General features: G+C 41.6%; 2 protein-coding genes across 4 annotated transcripts; one reads left to right on the top strand and one right to left on the bottom strand.

Moving 5' to 3' along the window:
* Nucleotides 1-761: 761 nt before the first annotated feature.
* On the bottom strand, nucleotides 762-7,992 carry naga (N-acetylgalactosaminidase, alpha). 3 transcript variants are annotated; one of them, XM_029495850.1, is made up of 12 exons: nucleotides 7,876-7,992; nucleotides 7,612-7,708; nucleotides 6,705-6,840; nucleotides 5,597-5,716; nucleotides 4,961-5,117; nucleotides 4,396-4,536; nucleotides 3,516-3,727; nucleotides 3,345-3,439; nucleotides 3,020-3,181; nucleotides 2,665-2,862; nucleotides 2,416-2,556; nucleotides 762-1,870 (listed from the first exon to the last, which is right to left on the bottom strand). In XM_029495850.1, exons 3-12 carry the CDS (start codon nucleotides 6,739-6,741, stop codon nucleotides 1,667-1,669), a joined length of 1,467 nt encoding a protein of 488 aa, XP_029351710.1. In that variant the 5' UTR covers nucleotides 6,742-6,840; nucleotides 7,612-7,708; nucleotides 7,876-7,992; the 3' UTR covers nucleotides 762-1,666. The 3 variants fall into 3 exon arrangements, with proteins under 3 accessions (XP_029351710.1, XP_029351712.1, XP_029351711.1); XM_029495852.1 differs by lacking the exons at nucleotides 6,705-6,840; nucleotides 7,612-7,708; nucleotides 7,876-7,992 and adding an exon at nucleotides 6,005-6,023; XM_029495851.1 differs by lacking the exons at nucleotides 6,705-6,840; nucleotides 7,612-7,708; nucleotides 7,876-7,992 and adding an exon at nucleotides 5,888-5,913.
* LOC115037368 (adenylate cyclase type 3-like) lies at nucleotides 5,481-19,884 on the top strand. The gene is made up of 22 exons (XM_029495849.1): nucleotides 5,481-6,367; nucleotides 7,591-7,712; nucleotides 8,352-11,638; nucleotides 12,106-12,255; nucleotides 13,293-13,429; nucleotides 13,518-13,629; nucleotides 14,103-14,230; nucleotides 14,472-14,630; nucleotides 14,712-14,871; nucleotides 15,014-15,121; nucleotides 15,281-15,357; nucleotides 15,460-15,621; nucleotides 15,707-15,794; nucleotides 16,016-16,132; nucleotides 17,070-17,341; nucleotides 17,500-17,581; nucleotides 17,772-17,930; nucleotides 18,350-18,496; nucleotides 18,604-18,720; nucleotides 18,862-18,988; nucleotides 19,064-19,188; nucleotides 19,308-19,884. The coding sequence occupies exons 3-22, from the start codon at nucleotides 10,994-10,996 to the stop codon at nucleotides 19,488-19,490; spliced, it is 3,255 nt and encodes a 1,084-aa protein (XP_029351709.1). The 5' UTR covers nucleotides 5,481-6,367; nucleotides 7,591-7,712; nucleotides 8,352-10,993; the 3' UTR covers nucleotides 19,491-19,884.
* Nucleotides 19,885-20,107: the final 223 nt, after the last annotated feature.

Here is a 20,107-nt window from a genome sequence, read left to right as displayed (position 1 = left end):
GTTCCCAAATGGCGAGGGACCTTGACAGTGAAGGATGTATCGTGTTCAGAGCACCAGTGGATATCTGAGACGACTGAAAGGGAAAGAAGGAAAAGATCTCCCCACCGTGCACCCACACACGCACGCACACACACACACACACAAATATATACACACGAGGCCTGAAATGACCTCGAAGGGATTTGTGTGTGTATCTCAATCAAAGTAAGTTCACTTTGTCATATGTACGCACATTGGCATGTAATGCACTCTCATGTGACCCCTGCAGTATCTTGGAAGTACGTGCAAACACACAGGTTTGAGGCCAAGGTCAGAGGTGATACAATGTAGAACATTTAGCACAACGAGGGCCTGGAGGAGGTTGAACGACAGCAGGAATGAAGATGAGGAGGCAGAATGAACACAATGTGCTCAAAAATTAACATATCATTGATAATGGGACAGAGAGGAATGAATAATTAATCACTGTATTTAACAGTTTCTACATTATGGTAAGAAAAAACCCAGCAGAATGTAATGATGGTGATTTGAGATGGGACTGAATCATAACAGAGAGATAGCAGACTAAGCCGAATGGGCTGACTGTCCTTGTGTTGTTCGGCAGGTGCATTTTTTGGCAACAGACAGGACTGAAAGGCTTGTGTCACCACATTTATGCACAACATAGACAGCACTGACCTCTACTGGCTCAATATGCATGTGGGCCTAATAAATTCTCCCTCACTGTCAAACGAAATCTCTGAGTTAGGCACAATGGTCAGTCTATAAAAAACTCAAAGCTGCTTTCATTTTTATTTCTATTGATCTATGTTATAGTTACAAATGAAGAATTCCAGATTATTTGAGACAAAAGTGATCACAAAATCCTATATACAAATAAAAAAAATATAACAAAAGAAAGAAATATTGGAATGATAATTCAACCACAAAACAGAGCTCCAACTTTAAAACACCTTGAGCTAGTTAACAACAGAGTATTAATTCCTTTCCAGAAATATGTTGTAATGTCTATTAAGTTATAATAGAAGATGAAGTGAGACGTATAGATCACATCCTAATTGATTGACAGCTGGAAGAGGAGTCAGTTATCTTATGGAAACTAACTCGGTGTTATTGGATATTTTTGGGTTAAGGTCACATCATATTATTATCCCTCCCAGAGCAGCTCCCCGATCTGATTAGGTAGTACTAGTAAGTAATCTTTAAAATGAATTAAAAAAAATTTTTTTAAACTGAATCCTATTTATTTAAATTAACACATTCAAAGCAAAACTGCAAAGCACGATAGAAATGTAAACATTCTTCTGAAAAACTGGTCTTTAAAATCCCTGTTTTTATTTGGAATAGCTTAAGACAAGACACAGACTCGCTCTCATGTTCTGTGGGGAGCACAGTAACACTTCATGTGAGCTCCATATCAGTATCATTTTTCTTGATCAGAGCTGAGTGTAAAGTGTAAAATTTTAGAGAAGGATCACAAAGAATTTTAGATGATGTTTCTCACAGTGCTTAGAGTGATTTCATTACTTGAAACAATGATAACTCCTTTTAGCCCTTGGCACTTCATGGGGAGTCGTATAGACTGTGTGATGTGTCTCAGTAAATAGCCACAATGCCGAGGCCAGACTCTCTGATAACTAGATGATGAAGGTCAGACAGTGCACATTCAGAGGAGGACATAAGGAATGGAGTTTTCATCATTGTCATTGTGGGCAGGTCCCTGGAGTCTGCCACCTCTGTAGAACTGACGGAGGTTGAATTTTGCAGGCGCAGAGACATACCACATTACCACACCTGTGGGGTTCACTGACACCACAAAGTCAGTGGAGTCCTTCAGCACCATGGACTTGTCAGTGAAGACATCAAATATCTGTGTAGCACAAGGTTTAAATATTACATTATATTGTATAATATATTGTATAATATTAGTATTAGTATTTTTTTTTATTATAATAGTCATAAAAACATAACATAAACTAAAGACAGGCATCTCTTTTTTATTTAAGAAATGCACCTGAAACCTGCTCCACCAAAGCTTGGCACCTCTATACAGACAACCTGGTTTCTTTTAATCCAAATCTTGAATGGCAGTCGAATTCCCAATAGTCATTTAATGGCTAATTAAGTTTAACTGGCAGCACAGTCAGTGACACTGCTGGAAATAATGTTCTTAAAGCAAGTTGATCGATTCAAAAAATAATAACTGGGAATACTGAAGGTAAGTCTGAGTCTGTGTTGCAGTGAACAGCTTTCTATCCTCAGAATAATAATAAAAAAAAATAAATAAAAAAAAAGACGAATAATTATCTATCTGGATGAAACATCATTATCTAAGTATAATGGCTCAACAGATACCTGTGTCAGTATCAAATGGGAACATCATCTCGCTGTCTATAAAGGCTTTTGCAGGCATACCTTGTAGCTGCCAGTTGTGTAGCTGAGTTTCCTCAGTGAAGTCTGGTAGCGGTAAGGCATGTCATTACGACGACTGAAGAACACCAAGGCACTGGCATTTTTTGACAAGGGCCGCCAGAACACCTCAATGCCACTTTTCTCCTGGCAGAAAGAAATGGATGAACAGAAGTGAATAAACAGACAAACGTGTAAACAGCCAAAGACAGAAAGGAGTAAAAAAAAAAAAAAAAAAAATCGAAATAATTTCACCTTTAAAATCCGTCTTCCCTGAATGCCCATAGGGTCCTGGTTAATACCGATGGCCATTTTGTTCTGAAGGATGTTGCGGGCCCCACTGTTGATTGTCCGCAGGTCATTGGACATGAAGAGGGGAGCAGCCATGATCGCCCACAGAGCCATTTGACTACGGGACTGATCCATGCTGAGTCCAAAGTTGCCAATAATCAGCTATGGAGATGAAAAACAGACAACTGAGGAAGATGACCAAAAACTGTAAAATTTTACAATGTCAGCCAATGTTTTGCCCTTCATTTAAACTTGGATGAATGCTGTTTTGAAACTTCACTAACAGCTAATATAATGATGATTAAATAATTATTATTACCATGTCAGGATCATTCCATCTTCCAGGTCCAGCTGCAGGTGTCAGAACATCCTGATTTTCAAAGAACCAGTCAACAATGCTCATGACGCTGTCCCATGAGTCCTGGATATCTCCGTAGTTGCGCCACAGATTGCAGATTTCACCAAGCTGAGTGTAGTTTACCTGAAAATATGGATCATGTTGTTATTGGCAAAAAATTTAAAATAAAGTACAGCAACTTAATTGTCCAAAAAAAAAAAAAAGTCTTACACTGGAAGAAAAAAGTTTTCCATGACCTGATTTTTCTCAAGACTATGATTTTAAACTGAATAAGCCCTGATTATACCTTTGGTGGTAGCCCACCCTGGTAAGCAGGCCAGCTGCAGGAGTAGCCAATGGGACGGCCTGTAGCATTTAAAGCCTTTGACATGAGAGGATAGCCTGTCCAACAGAGGCACACAGATCAGATCAAATACAAAGCATTTTAATATCTGCCAGTGAAAAACCCTGCACTCACCCTGTGCCTGCTCGATGCTGTTCGAATAACAGCCATCAAATTTAAGCATGTCCACCTCCCAGTCAGCAAAGGTCTGAGCATCTATCTTGATCTTGTCCAGTGGCGTGCCAGGGTAGCCCCCACAGGTGTGTGTGCCCATGTCCCCATAGATCCCCAGCTTTAGACCTCTGTCATGCATGTAGCGTGCCAACTTTTGGATGCCTCCTGGGAATCTGAGAAAAGAGTTAAAAAGAGAAAATGGTATATAATATCAATTTGCACAAATAAAAAAAAACTTTTTTTTTAACATAAACAAACATACAAACATCAAATTTTGCTACCACATACAGTAAATTGTGTCTTTCCAGTATTCACATACATACATACACACACTCATACATACATACATACATACATACATACATACAGCTTTTCAATCAAATAGTGAAGTTCGAAATGATAAAACCATGCAGTTGTTTTTTTTATGATGACCACAGCTTAACTTAAAAAAAAAAAAAAAAAAAAGTTTTTGCTCATGACCTGTTTTCACTTCCATTTTTTTTATGGAAGGTGATGGCTGCAGTGTGTTTGTAACTCTTAATAAACTGATGTATCTGATGCTGCATGTGGTATAATACATGCTCCTGCTGTAAAACTGGTTACTGATTGATACTTTAAACCTTAGTACCAAGCAGGTGAAACTGGATAATCTTCCACAACACACCTGCTGATTTCTCGCAGCACAGCAGTTAGGAATCACAGCTTTAGCCATATGATCACATGGCCGCCACATTGCCACACCTGCTCGACAGCTTGATTGACTCATAAGTTTATAAGTGACAGATGTCACGTGTTTGGGTGCGTGTCGGTCACTGTGAGCATGTGTATGTGTATCCCCAACCTTTTTGGGTCAGGCTGCAGTCTCCCCTGCTTATCTCTCTCCATGGAGGACCAGCAGTCATCTATGTTCACATAGACGTAGCCAAGTTCCCTCCAGCCATCCTCTGAGAGTCTGTCTGCCATGTCAATGAAGAGTTTCTCACTGGGAGAAAGACAAAAAGGTCTCATTAGAAGTATGTATGTATGTATGTGGCTTTATCAAGATCATATCTAAATCACAATGTTTCATCTCTTAAAAATTCACATAGTTCGGTGTACATTACAGAGATCAGTTGACCAACTATTGTTTTGGTTCCCACAAAACTGGTTTCCCTTCCAGAGTGGCACACCCACTAACAGACTTTTCTCAGGTTCTTCTGCTAAAATAACTGTTTATACTGCACCAAGTTACAAAGTGATTTGACAGTCAACACAAAAGCAATCAGCTGGATAGTAGTCCAAGTTAGTCAGACAAGTTATGGCAATTGTCATATAAAAGCAATTACAGACAACCACACAGGAAAAGAAAGTAAAAAGAATTCAAGCACGCAACAGAGAATATTAATGTAGCAGCATGTTTGACTTGCCTTATGCAGTTCTTGGGGTCTTGTTCACAATCGATATCACAGCGGAATCGTTCCCATGCCAACCAGCCCATGGGAGGGGTCCTCATCAGTCCATTGTCGAGGGCCACGGTGGTGACGGTAAGCACAGAGGCCAATACAAGTAGGGCCGAGGGCATCCCTATGGAGCAAACAAACGGCACATAAGGGAACAGATTTACAGCATCATTACATCTCTCACACAGAGACTTTTCATGTGACAGACAGGTCAACAACAGGCAGCCAGCTGACTTCTCCCGACTGCAGAAAGACTTTGCTCTTGACCTGCTCTACATGTACAGTGCCTGATGTGACAGTTATAATTTGATTTGATTTTGATTGACTTTAACTGAAATATCAGTGCACTGCAAAAGCACTTTTGATAAAAACACATGAAGCTAGAGTGCAGTGCATTTAGCTGAATATAGATATTTTTTATGTTTACTGGAATATTTGTGTATGTTGATACTTAATGGGTTCTTTTTCTTTCGTTTTCATGCTCATTCATGGACAATGCAAAACAATCTGCTAAACAATGAGGATTTAATCTTTAAAAAAGCATATAAAGACAGGTTTTTAATGCAGTCCAGACACGGTTGCTGAAAGCACAGAGAGACTCACTGTGACTGAGGGACTGTCCGGAGGAGCTGATGGAGGAGCTGATGGAGGATCGGAGGCTGCCTTTAAGCTGAGGCTCCCTGACTCCGGATCTCTGCGGGTCTCCTTCGTCAAGCTCGGTTCCTTAAACGGAAAATGTGCGTTACTAAACTAAACTGTAACTGCCGGGTGTGAAAGGGAGAAAGCAGGAAGCGATGGTCATGTGACAGGTCTGTCAGCTGACCAACAACAGGATGCCGGGGAGACAGATCCGCATGTGTTCCGCTCTGCGTTGTTGTTGTTTTTTTTACTCACCTTACCTGCTTTCCTTTGGTAGCTTCTCTCCTTATGGCCTCAGAGTTACTCGAATTAGATCGATTCGACTAACATTTGCCGTCTTAGACAAACAGGAGCAGCTGATAAAATACTTACTCAGTGCTTCACAGCTCAGCTGGAAACTTTAGGTTGCCAGGTGGTGGAAAATCCCCTAAAGACAGTTCTGCTTCAGGGTTTCAGATTACATCCTGGAACTGAATGTGTCCCTCGAGACAGGCCTCTCAGTTTTAACAAGGAATCAGCAAGTTGATTAATGGCAAACTGATAAAGGTTTCTCCAATAACCAATCAAGGGGGCACTGGTATCAGATGGCCGATAAATGGCTTTTAGTTCTGCTCTGTAGTGGATGTCAACTGGACACAACAACTTGCTATTGAATCTATTCAGCCAGAGGAAATGCCATGGTAAAAAGGTGGATGAAAAGAGAGTATTACACAACTCAAAAACCTCCAATAAATGGTGAGTATTTTTGTTCCATTTGAGTTGCATCCATTGAAAACCTTAAAGCAAAATTGAGTAACATTCATTATCATTTTAAAGGAAACGTGGAGTATTCTTTGAAACTATAACTATGCTTCAAAGTTGCATATATATATATTCAGTCATCTAATTGATGGATCACATACTATTTTATTCAGAAACTGAATGTTGCAGATTACCTTATTTAAATGAAAAAAATAAAAAAATAAATGAGAGGCCGCAAATAATAAAAAGCAGCATCTTAAGAAAACAAAGTCAACTGAATCCTACTTAGACAACTCAATTCTAAATTATAGCTTCTCAATTGTTTACTCACTTAATGCAGTTTTGTAGGTTGTGTGCGTGGTCAACATTACAGCGGAATTGTTCCCATGGCATCCTGCCCGTGGGAGGGGTCCTCATCAGGCCATTTTTGAGAGCAAAAGTGGCCACAAAAAGAAGCAAATGCATTCCTGAAGAGAAAGAAAGAGAAAAGACTATACTGCCATTTCTCATTATTGAGGTTTAGCCCATTTAACATTGGGCTAAACTGTTGACTTGCAGAGCTTGTCAATGCAATACAAATCAATAAGAACAACAAATCCATAAATCCTCTTACAGACAACTTAAAACCCAAATTTGATCATTTTAGTGTAATCCAGTGATGTTTGTAAGCCCATATGCTCATATGCAGCTGCCTGCTGCCAGGTTGTGAAATGGATGACACTATTCATGACCATCATGGTTTGCATCTCTTATTTTTATTACAATAAGATGACAGATATTTATTGCTGAAAAGAACATTTACTTCTTCCCGGGGTCTTTCATATGTTTTCTACTATTTAAGAGACTCCTCACAGGGTCCACAGCAACTAATTAAAGGCATCCAGTAGGAGGCGCAGTAAGACATGGAAAAGCCAGGCCATGTCCACTGATACAGCGGGTTTCATCCTGCTCACATAACATGAATTTAGTTTATTTATCTTGTATATTTAATATTTAAAAAAAAAAAAAAAAAAAAAACTTAAATCAGTAACTGCTCTGAATACTTTGTGGTTGTGAATCCATAATGTGTGAGTTGCTAACTACAAATCCTGCAGACATGATAATTTCCTGAAATTATTCTGTTCCTTAACTTGAACTTTTTTGGAGATCAGCTCAATATCAATAAGTTTTTACACGTGCATATAACCTGAAATAATATGTCAATCTAACACTGTCAGACCAGAGCAACCAAAACTCACTAGATAGCTCTGCCCACTGGGGGTTACACGTGCCAAACAGGAAGGAAGGTGGAGCTTTTGAGTTCCACTGCCACAGAGAGCCATGACCGACGAAAGCCTGGGTAAGAACACACATTACATTCATGGAATAAATGCACATCTGACTTGAACACAGCTGTTTCCAAATGCTGATATAGTAGACTCAAAATATTCTTTCTTGATCAGAATCTGAAAGTTGGAGTTAATCAAAAACCTGATACTTAGAATAAGTCAGATTAGACGCACAGCACGAATTAGTGGTCTTGCAGAGAATCAGCAGCCCTGACACATGAGTAAAAGTGTGAATATTACTGGCATGGTCTGTTGAAAATGTTTCTTGTTCTTGCTGTAGCTCGGACGAACTTCCTGGTTTTAAGTTTCTGTTAAAGTGGTTTCACTTTCCTATTAAAGTGACAGTAGCACGTGTGGAGTAGTGTATTAAATCTTTCAAATGCAACACCACTAGTTCAGGCTAAGGCAATGTAAATTACTGAGTTTATGCCAACTTGCAAACTGTTGGAATTTAAAGTGATAACCGTGAGCTGCTCTCAATTCATTTTCTGTAATCAATTCATTAATAAAAACCAAAAAAATGCCCCAGAAATACCTGTAGTCACTAAACTTTTGCATGATTGGGGAAAGCACTTTCCTTTACATTACTATGAACCAGTGGTGAAAAGTAGAACCTGCTCAACCCTATCCTGAATCTTTATCCCTCCCAGGTGTTTTTGGCGTGGCCTCAACACTTCTCAAAAGTGCAGCAGCTGGTTTTGCTTTTGGAGAAGCTGCATCATTTGCGATTGAGCCCACGTTGACTAAAGATGGCTTCCTGTGGAACGCTGCAATGCTGGCTGCTGGTCGAACCAGCTCAACAGCTGTCGCGGTAGTGACGGCATGCCTCGTATTCACCTCAGTGCTCATTTCTCTGGGAAGCGGTTTTCTCCTCACAGCCACGGTGTTGAAACTGTTAAACAAAGCTGGGGTGGAATCACGATGGATAGAGCAGGCCTCGACAGCAGCTTCTGTCGTGGTGGGCGCTGTCGCCATTGGAGTGATAGCAGGCATCGTTCCACTGTGGCTCTACATCACGGCCCAAGCCATTCTTGTGCTCGGTGTCTACTCCTACTCCAACATTAGCGACATGACCACAGCTCTGCTTATCATCTTCACAACTCTGTACACCAGTGTCATCTATGGAAGGATGGGCATCATAGTCGGACTCTTCATCACTGGCTTGACCATCAGTTTCCTCTGTGCCCTAAGAAAGGCCCTAACAGAGAAGCTGACACAAAGATCTGGGTGCAGACTGCTGGAGAGGATATTCTTCTACTGTGTTTTTGTGGGGATAATGGGATTTACAATAGGTTTAATGACAGGTCAGGCAAGAGTAGAATTGGAGGCAGAGGTGGTGTCGATGCTGCAGTCAGTCCTTTGGGTGGCCTTTCTGTCCGCAGGGCTGCTGGGTGCTGGTCTGGGAACAGTGGCAATGGTTGGGCTTGGGCCAGAGATGGCTGGAAATGTCGCTGTGGGAGCAGCTATAATATCATCAGTGTCCTTGAGAGCTATTTTGCAATCAAGCTGTTCCCTCGAGCCCCGCTGCAGCATGGGGGGAACGCTTGGGGCCGTCACGGCAGCAGGGGTGTCGCTTGGAGCCGCAAGTGTTGCCGCAAGACAAGCATTCGGGTCTAGAAATTCAACTTTGACAGTTTTAGCCTCTGTTGCCATTGGTGCAGTTCTGGCCATACGAGGTGTAGCCCTGACTCAAACTCCACTCACAACATCAGAGCTCATAAGCATCACTCTTGTTGCAGTGGGGGCATTTGTTCTGGGTGCACCAAAGAGCCCGTTCCACACTCCGGTGAAACTTCAGAAGGGTCTTCTCACGGGGCCAGAGCTAATTAAAGGAATCGGCATGGAGACAGTCACTGCAGCAGCCGCACCTATTGGGGCTGGGGCACTCGGGGCTGCAGCATTAGCCACTGCAGCTCTGGGGAAAGTGGGAACTGTGGGAGTTTTGGTGGCTGTATCATTGGCTTTGGGAAGCACTCTGAGTGGCATGATAGGAAAATCAACACCGACAACAAGTTCACACAGAGACTGACAGGCTCTGAGTTTCAATCGCTGGGTCCTGCTGGCTGCCAAACACATAAATGCACAAAACCCACTAACAATGTCAAGGACAAACATAAAAATAAATGACAAATCATGTCCGGGACTCACAATGCCATCCCTGTGTCAAAGATATATTTTAAGTGGCTTCATTTCTTTGGATTGTAGTAATGTTACCCGCTTTGAATCAAAGTGCTAATGTAATAATAAAAGGATTTCAGATTTTCTCACATTTTGTCTGTTCTTCCATGCGGAAGTCACCTTCTTTGTATACATAGAGTAATTTTGTGAATTAATTTTTAATACTTGCATTATTGCTAGGAATTACTGACATGAAAGCTGTAAAGGAAATTGAATTTGTTTAAATATAGTTTATTATATGCAGCTTTTCAAATTTACTGATTTCTTTCATAGAAAAAACAAGCCTGCTTTATCTTACACGTGCTAAAGCCTGCTGGCTAACAGAGTAACATAAAGCAGGTCAGAAATGTTAACAGGGTGTATTCAACTCATATTAGCGTCAGTATCAGAAACAATGGGGCTGATTGCCATTTCGCACCAGAGACGAAAATAATTTCCTAATTAGCTGTCTACCTCACCTGCCACAATTCCCAAGACATGATCACGGGCTGGCAGTTACTTTGGTTTCATCTTAGCAACAGTAACAGAGGACCTGATGTTTAGAAAAAGGAGGGGGAGGGAGAGAAAAGAAGCAAAGACTGATGTCAGAAGACCATCGTAGAAGAGATGAGGTTGTGGGCGGCTCAGAAGGATGAATAGAAATATGAATGTACACATCGGTCATGTAAATGTCTCAGGATAGATTACATGTTGCACGCAAATGGATATCCGCCTGAGGCACAGGGTCCTGCAGGTGTGCCATGGGATCAAACAGGACTTCAGCCGCAAGAAGAGGCGTCAAGAAGTTTTTCATGCTGAAACAGCCTGTGGACAGGAGACTGCTAATCTGATGATTTATTATTAGATTGTGTGATCATGGCATTGAACTCCAAAGGTAAGACACTCTTCATGGTGGATTTATGTTGTTGGAAGTGAATTCTTCATCCTGGAGTGGAATCATTTACTGCACTGACTCAAACGGATGAATCTTTGCACAGTTCAAAACTTGATCATGTAAATGTCACACAAAAATGGGAGGAATGGCAGGTGGTCGGTGTGTTTTGGCGTTCTGTGGAGGTCAGGAATATTAACACAGTATTATATGAGTCAAGCGGACCCCCTTCCTTAGATCAACATGTCCATGGACCAGGCCCACAGCACGGATGTGGAGCGGTCTGTGGAGTACGCGGGCCGGGCTCCCGGTGACCCGGAGGTGGCCGTGCTCCGGTCCGGTCGCAGCCGCTACCTGCTGCGGGCCGTCCGCCTCACCTTCTCGCCCGAGTCTCTGGAGCGGCTCTACCAGAGCTACTTCCGCCGCCAGAGGCAGGACAACCTGCCGCTGCTGGCGCTGTTCGCGGCGCTCTTCAACGGCTTCATCGTCGTCATGTGCTCGGTGGTGTACACCGGGGACAAGCTGGCCATGGTGGCGGTCGCGGCCGCGGGGCTGGCGGCGGACGTCGCTCTCTGCCTGGCGTGCTGGCTGCGGAAGCTGCCCGCGGCGGCCGTGTGGCGCGGAGCGGTGCCGTACGTCCTGTGGCTGATGATCACCGTCCACGTTTTGTGCTACCTGGGGCTCTACAACGGGCCCTTCCCGCACGCCAGCGACTCGGCGGGCTGGCAGGCCTTCTTCAGCTTCTCCTGCTTCCTGACGCTGCCGCTCAGCCTGGTGCCGCTCCTGCTGCTGGCCGCCCTCTCCTGCGGGACGCACACGCTGGTGTTGGGGGTCATTGTGGCCCAGAGGTTTGATGCCAACCTGCAGGGGCCCATGTTAGTGAGACAGGTAGACTGAAGTGACAAAAGCATGTCGTCATATTTCAGCTAAGTTAGATGGGGAATCGTTTTTTAAATCGGGAGGGATTTGAACTCCCCTTGATATTTAACCACAATAGATCTGATAGATCTAGTTTTCTCAGTTATTTGTCAAACCAACATGATAAGGTTGGCTGTTTGTTTCTAATTTTCTGTCATACATTTGAGCTGTTAGATGGACTATATAACCAATGAAAATTTCATACGGAAAAAAATGTTTGCAGTACTTCAGTTTGATGCAGAGAAGATAAGCGCTAAGATATTGCGGCTGAAAGTCATTCAAGTCGACACTTAAATAAATCTGATCCTGAAATGACAAGCTTCGTAACGCAACATGATGAATCTGTCTCCACACTGCATTCCAGACAATGGACACAAAGTGACAGTTCACGTCAAATGACCCCATGCACACACAAACACACCTCTCTTCCTCTTCAGCTTTTAGCCAACATCATGCTGTTCCTGTGTGCAGCCTCAGTGGGTGTGATGTCTTACTACATGGCAGACAGGAAATACAGAACAGCTTTTCTGGAAGCGCGCCAGTCACTAGAGGTCAAACTCACCCTAGAAGAGCAAAGCACCCAGCAGGTAAACAGGGCATTCATAATCATACACACGCAAGAATTCGTCCTTTGCTTAATGAGATAAAACATTTTTCTTATTTTGGTCTGACACTTACACGGGGTGCAAAAATACACCTGCACAAAACATCCCGTGCTGTCTAATTATGACATGTTATTGCACAGTGTGGGACTAATAGGTTGATTAGTGCGGTGTTGTTTTCACCAGTGGAGACACCGTCAGGGACACATTAAGTTCTGTGACGACCAATACAAGCTTCAACAAAGCTGTGGAAAGAAAGAATCTCATATTTCCAAAGAATTCTAAAGGCTAAAGTTTTGACTTTTTGTTTTCCTGCATTTAATTCACTCTTATTCACCATTTTAATCTCTTATTGTATTTCTTTTCTTGTGTTGTTTTTTTTGGAGACAGGACCTCTTTTTGCAGCTACTCTTTTTCTAATGCGGTTTATAGTCTTAACTGCTTTTAAGCTAATCATCTTAAATGACTAGGCCATATTATTTGTGTCAATCATATAAGAAGTTGAAAGAAAGAAGACCCAGGTTGAACTTAGTTATGAATGCATGATCAGTTCATGTTTAGCCGTCCCATTGTGATCTAACTGGCAATGATAGTTTTGTCTACAAGCCAGTTTACAAAACTATGTTTTTATCACAGAAGAGCCAGTTTTGTGTCTCATACTGTCACTTACCCTGTTTTTATTCATTTAATTCATCTACTCTCGCTTCATGGTCATGGCAGTGCCAGTGAAAAGGAAGCACACCTGTGAGAGTTGTGTAGGTGAAAAGATGGTGAAGTGGGGATGGAGTGACAGAAAGAAAGGCTAGAGGTAGAATTCCCAAACTGTATTTTCAGTGGAGTCTCATGACAGACAGACGGCAGATAAAACCAGCCCAACCAGAACATATCAGACCAGTTGACAGGGTCTCTTGAGGACAACTTTACTGCCTCTGTGATGCTGGATACACATGGGGCAATTTATTCTTTCTGTCAAAACTGAACATGGCAAAACTCACCTTTCCCTCAACTGCTTCTCCATGTAGGAGGAATTATTACTGTCTATCTTGCCCAAACATATCGCTGATGAGATGCTGCAGGGCATGAAGAACCAGGCCAATGAGAAAGAAGTCCAGCAGCAGCAGTTCAACACTATGTACATGTACCGCCATGAAAGCGTCAGGTCAGCTTCACAAAATCGCATTTTTTTGCTATCAGGATGAAGGTTTTTGCTTTTGTGTCGAATTGCAACATGTACACTTTCACTGCAGTATCCTGTTCGCTGACATTGTGGGCTTCACCCAGCTGTCCTCAGCCTGCAGTGCCCAGGAGCTTGTGAAGCTGCTCAATGAACTGTTTGCACGTTTCGATAAACTGGCAGCAGTGAGTATCTGTTTTAATGCTGCTGAGCTCAAATTTGAGAAAAAAACTGTTAAGGGCCGTATTGCATAAACTTTGTAGTCTTTACTTTATTTTTATCTTTCGTTTAGTTTCTAACCCTTAGCTTACTTCATCCTCTCGTGTCTCATTGTAGCAAATGCTTAACATTCAATTCAACATCCAATCCATAAACATTTAAATTTGTTACTTAAAAAAGATCCTCCTCCTTCGCTTCTGAGGCTCAAAATTCTTTGGGTGACTCTTGAATTTCAGTTGTCTTTATCCCTAAATCAGATCTTAACACTGGTTACTGTGTTAAGCAATAAACATTGGCCATGTAAGTTAATTAAACTGAGTGGACTGTAAAATAGACAGATACTGAAATTGCTCTGTTGAGTTCAAGCAAAATAACCTCTAAAACATCAAGTATTGTTAAGATGTGATTTGAATCTACATGTCTTGGCCTCTTTCCACAGCAACATCACCAATTGAGGATTAAGATTCTTGGTGACTGTTACTATTGTATCTGTGGTCTCCCTGACTTCAGAGAAGACCATGCTGCCTGCTCAATAATGATGGGGCTTGCCATGGTAGAAGCCATCTCGTAAGTCAAGATTTTAGTTTCATATTTCAGAAAGAAAGATTCACAATTCACGATTAGGATGCTGTACACAAAAAAAGTCTGTCGGAGAAATAAAAGACAGGAAGACAAGTTAGACAAATTTATGAAAGGTGTGCATTTGGGGAAAAAAAAGAACCAAATAATTTTGTAGGAAGAAGTAGAAGATGGAAAAGTAATTTTTGTCTGATTATGACCAGAACTTCTGTGTTCACTCCTCTACCAGGTATGTGCGAGACAAAACAAAAACTGACGTGGACATGCGTGTGGGTGTCCACACTGGCACGGTGCTAGGAGGAGTGCTCGGTCAGAAGAGGTGGCAGTTTGACGTTTGGTCCACAGATGTCACTGTAGCCAATAAGATGGAGTCTGGGGGGATTCCTGGGTGAGAGGGCGACACAGGTAATAGTGAGCAGTCACTTTTTTGAATGCATTTTTAATTTTCAACAGTGTGTGTGCTATACAGGAGAGTGCATATTTCCCAGACTACAAAAGACAGTCTGCATGGAGAATTTGACCTGGAGCCGGGGAATGGTGGCGAGAGATGCGAGTACCTGCTGGAGAAAGGCATCGACACTTACCTGGTTCTGGTACCTGAACAGGTGCCAAAAGGACTCAGTGAAAATGTGAGTGGTTTAAGTGCTATTCACATTTGTTCTGAAGAGATTAATAACATACAAGTCAAAGGTTTGCTTGAACCAAAAACAAATAAAATCCACAACTTTTTTGTCTCATGAATGGCTGATTTTCCTCCTTATCCTCCCTTAGAAACCCACTACCACGTGCAAAAGAAATTCAAACAACTTGATCAACACTATGGTAACCAATGGGAATCTGGCTTCACCACAGTCGACGCCCACCGAGGCTAAAAAAGAGGTGAACTAAAGTAAACTGAATAAATGTCTCTCATTGTCATGTTGAAACTAAATGCTTGGTGTGGGGAAAGAGCGTATTGATAACCTTGTTTCATTTTCAAAAATCTCAACTTGCGTGAAAACTATACTCTTGACTGATCTCTTCTTTTCTCAATCTCAGACAAATAAAATGGTTGAGGAGCAAGTGATCAACAGACGCCTACAACAGGAGCTGCTGGAGAGAGAAACTCAACAAATGTAAGAAAATAGCATGAATCAAAAGGGGTCAAGAGGATCAGCATTAGAATGATGTTAGAGTTAGTAAAGAATTTTGTCAGCCTAACATCTTGTGTCCCTCAGAATGAAGGATCATCAGATCAACCCTGTATCGCTGCGTTTTGTGGATGGAAAGCTGGAGGAGCATTACTCCTCTGAGAAGGAGAAGCGAAGTGGAGCGGCCTTCTGCTGCTCAATGATAGTGCTCCTATTCATCACAGCCATGGAGGTGTTCATAGATCCACAGTGAGTTCATATGTAGAACTTTTAATCAATAAAATTAACGCAAAGCTTGTTAGAAGGTGACTGAAAATGAGTTTTCTTTTTCTAGGTTGTTTGTGAACTATGTGACTTTCGCAATAGGAGAGGTTTTATTGCTAATCCTCACAGTGTGCTCCCTGGCTGCCATCTTCCCCAGGGTGAGAAAGCAAAAAAGGGTCCATGGGTGTGTTGATGTGAAGCAGAAGTGATAGTGATAGTGTGCAATTTTTCATATTCACTAATTGTGGCAACCTTTTCAATGTAGGTGCATATTTACCAGAGGGAACTCTGGTACTGAAAAATGACCTTTCATGTCACTCCTTAGGCCTGATGAGTGCGCACTCTCAGTTTTTATAACATTGATTTTGGTTTGCCACAGATATTTTCTCGCAGGCTGGTGTCTTTCTCAATGTGGATTGATCACACCAGGTGGGCAAGAAACACGTGGGCAATGGCAGCAATATTTGTTCTAACCATGGCTGTGATCGCTGATATGGTATGATTTCAAGGCATTACACCATTCTGATACACTGGGTTTGAGTTTGGGTGCAAGTGTAAGGAATGAGTAATATGTTGTTTCACTCACTGTGTAGATAATTATATATAATAACCCTTAAGAAAAAATATTTTGTAAAAAAAAAAAAAAAAAAAGGTATGTTGATGTAAAAGTGTCCCAAAATCAAATGTAGTGAACTTTGTATACTATATATTGTCATATCATCCAGTCTCAGTGGGCATGCATCTTGCCATTTGTGTGTTTCCACTTTGCCCTCATCAGACTATCATTGGTTTTTGTGTGTCTGACCGTATGTTCCCAGTGGGGTCCATTAGTTGTCTGTTTCACTGCCTGTTGGCTCATTTGTCACAGCCCCACAGGAGCAGCCTGTTACACACACTGCTGCCTTCAAGGTCTGCCAGGAAGACAGGATGCCAAATGAACTATTTTTTTTGTCTCAGCTGTCATTTTGAAGTTACAGTCTACTATTTTACTATTCTTATTATTATTATTTTCTCAACACATACTAAATATATATTTCAAATAGCTAAATCAACATTGCAAAGCTTCATGCATTAAGTCTACAGATTATATTGTAAATATGATTTTGCCAAGTTCATTATTCATTCATTAATTTGTCTTCTACTGCTTATCCGTCTCCAGGTCAGGGCGGGTGTAAATGATTATTGATGATTATTATTATGATTATTAAAAAAATATTAAGAAGTGAATTAAGTACATTTATGAATAAATGCTAATTTAATTATTACTGGCACAGAACCCAATTTAATGTAATAGATATCATCTACAGTTTTCAACCACTTGCTCACTTGCTAGAAATGTCGGCTGTTGTGTATTCACAAGTAAAACAAACACCGCAGCAACTTGCTTGTGAAATGAAAACTACTCGTTCATTTTATATTTTTTGATGTTGCAGCTCAGTTGTGCACCACCTTCCCTCCGGGTCTTCAACAGCACATCTGGCCCTGTTTTGGAGTCACTGGGCTATCAAGGCTGTGCTGAAAGCCCAAAGCACTACAGCTTCATGGCTGTCATGTCACTCATTGCAACAGCCATGTTGGTACAAGTCAGTCATCTGATTCAGCTGGGCCTCATGGTGCTGGTTGTCACAGCAACTGGAGCAGTTAATATCTACAGCTGGCGGGACATTTATGACCTGTATGATTATGTACAGTTTGCCTCTTACAGGTGAGAAATGGACAAAACAGATCAGTGTATAGTGTTTTTTCTACTTTTATGAAGAGTACATGAAAATAATTGTGATAAACGTGGAGATAATTGATTCCGATTAAGTATTCTGCTATGCTTTGCTGGTGTTTGTAAAAGTATTGTCTTTGTGTTTCTAGAACATCTACAGTGCCATCCAAATACCTCATGACCATCATGATTATCATCATGATGACTGGCTTCTATATCTTTGCTCGCCACGTAAGTCACTTTCTCCAAAACACATTTAGCTGAACTGTCAGAAACGGCCTGGAAAATCAGCATTTAACCTGGAAAGATGGCTCCAACAGAGCAAATCAACACTCAAAATTCATATTGCACATTCTTCTCTCGAAACAAATTACTAACTCCCTCAGATTTAAAGTTTGTGTTGCTCTGTATGTGTATACAGCTGGAGCGTCAATCCAGGAAGCTGTTTCTGTGGAAGATTGGTGTCCACGACCAGAAGGAGAAAGTGTTTGAGATGCGACGCTGGAATGAAGCACTGGTCACCAACATGCTGCCTGAACATGTGGCTAAACACTTTCTGGGCTCTAAGAAGAGAGATGAGGTACATTTGAGTTTGCTGTGAGTTACAGTATCACTCGCAAATGGGGATGTTTTGTAGGCAGTAACTAAAATGACTTGAGTAAGGAATGTCAAAAAGGAAGAAACAAGGATATTGTCAAACACCATGATGCTATTTAAAAGCCCCTCTAGGCTACATCTTAATCAAGGTGTAGCCTGGAAACTTAAATCAACTTACCATGACACTCTTAAGCAGCACAATGCATTTCACCTATTCGCGCATTACTGCTGAGACAATGATGGTATTTATTTATTGTCTGTCAGTGCCATCTTGTGGTATGTGGTATTATTACGTATCAGTATTTTATAGGGCCTAATATTCAGTGATAATGAGCATCCTCAAAGGAAAAAGGGCAATATAAGATCAGAGCACACTAATATCTTAATTGATGATTCGTTTAGGAACTTTACAGCCAGTCCTATGATGAAATAGGTGTGATGTTTGCATCTATCCCCAACTTTTCTGACTTCTACACCGAGGAGAGCATCAATAATGGAGGCCTGGAGTGTCTCAGGATTCTCAATGAGATAATCTCCGACTTTGACAGTGTGAGGACCAATTTTACAGCTGGTTTCATCTATTTACATTAAACAGTAGTATACTCATGTGGCAGCATGGTGACTTCCTGAAAAGTGTTGTCCATTTTCTCCACCAGTTACTCGACAGGGACGAATTTCGCTGCATCACTAAGATTAAGACAATAGGGAGCACCTACATGGCTGCATCAGGACTCACCCCAGAGAGCAGCACCAATGGTTACAGCAGCCGAAAGGTGTGGCACGTCTTATAGCTTTCATCTTAGAAATTAACCTTGTTCCAACATTAACAGTCTGCTGTTGCTCAGTTCCATCTCCACTAAAGCTGCTAATAGTGATGATGATCATCATGAGACATAAATGCTCTCATTCCACAGCCAGAGGACCAGTCATTCATTGAGCGCTGGCAGCACCTCTCTGATCTGGCGGACTTTGCCCTGGCAATGAAAGTCACCCTCAACAACCTCAACAAGCAATCCTTCAACAACTTCATGCTCCGGATCGGTCAGTGTTTGTCCAGTTGTGTTTGTATTTGTGTGTGTCACAACATCTTAATCTTTCCATGCTTATGCTCTTCAGGTCTTAACAAGGGGGGCGTTCTCGCTGGAGTGATTGGAGCTCGTAAGCCTCACTATGACATCTGGGGCAACACAGTCAACGTTGCCAGCAGAATGGAGTCCACAGGAGTGATGGGGAACATCCAGGTAGCACACAAACACACACACACACAAAAGCATTCTTGCAACTGGCTGAAACATTTTATATTTTTGCTCTTGGTTTCTTGGCATATGCTTGTATTTAAACTTTCTTTTTCTGGTCTCAGGTGGTGGAGGCTTGCTATGACATCCTAAAACAGTATGGTTTCCGCTTTATCCGAAGGGGGCCCATATTTGTCAAAGGGAAAGGAGAGCTGCTAACCTTCTTCATGAAAGGCAAAGACAAACCTAGTTGCAATGGTGGTCCAATGACCACTGCCCTTCCACACCAAGTTGGGGACCTTTCTTGACAGAGGAAACATCATCAACAATAACCCTGGGCAGAGCATCAATTTTCCTGAAAGTCTGTCATATAAACAGCTTAATTACCTAGCTATTTTGCATACACACTGTAGCCACACAAACTCTAGACAAACACAAAAAAATGTACTGTTATGAACATTACAACTGTGTAATACAATTTCACCCTCAAAGAAATATAAATACAGGATTCTGTATACTTGTACATATTTCAGGAATACTGTTAAATATCTCACAGAACTCTTGCATTAAACATCTTTTCACTTGACTGTAATTGATTTTTTGAGTGCTATGAGAATTACAAGCTGGGAGACAAGGACAGACAAGTACATCAAGCTCAGGTTTTGTAAAATAATGTAGGTTGATCACACTATTTAATAAAAAATGTTTGCACTAAGTATTTGAGCTTTGTCATAATGCTTTGGGAATGGTAATGTTAATGGTAGTTCTGCTTGTGTGAGGATAGTGTTGAAATTGAGCAAGCCACTGCAAAGGCCTTCACATGCAGCTTTTATTTGGATGATTAGCTAAATGAACAAGTGATGGGATTAAAGGTCCTGTCAGTCAGACTGATAAGAAAAGGGCCGGCAGAAGTTACTAGCTTTAA

This window comes from Echeneis naucrates, chromosome 24, assembly GCF_900963305.1.
Source record: "Echeneis naucrates chromosome 24, fEcheNa1.1, whole genome shotgun sequence".
Lineage (NCBI taxonomy): Eukaryota > Metazoa > Chordata > Actinopteri > Carangiformes > Echeneidae > Echeneis > Echeneis naucrates.
The sequence above is the reverse complement of the archived record's forward strand: the minus strand, read 5'-3'. Positions and strand labels throughout refer to the sequence as shown.

Bases quoted from the DNA above. Each gene is read 5' to 3' on its own strand.
- LOC115037368 (XM_029495849.1), top strand. From the start codon at position 10,994: ATGTCCATGGACCAGGCCCACAGCACGGATGTGGAGCGGTCTGTGGAG. The intron at 11,639-12,105 runs GTAGACTGAAGT...CTTCCTCTTCAG, and splicing joins GGCCCATGTTAGTGAGACAG to CTTTTAGCCAACATCATGCT. The intron at 14,231-14,471 runs GTAAGTCAAGAT...CTCCTCTACCAG, and splicing joins GCCATGGTAGAAGCCATCTC to GTATGTGCGAGACAAAACAA.
- naga (XM_029495850.1), bottom strand. From the start codon at position 6,741: ATGTTGACCACGCACACAACCTACAAAACTGCATTAA. The intron at 5,118-5,596 runs GTGAGTCTCTCT...TTTGCTCCATAG, and splicing joins CGGACAGTCCCTCAGTCACA to GGATGCCCTCGGCCCTACTT. The intron at 2,863-3,019 runs GTAATAATAATT...TCATCTCCATAG, and splicing joins GATGGAATGATCCTGACATG to CTGATTATTGGCAACTTTGG.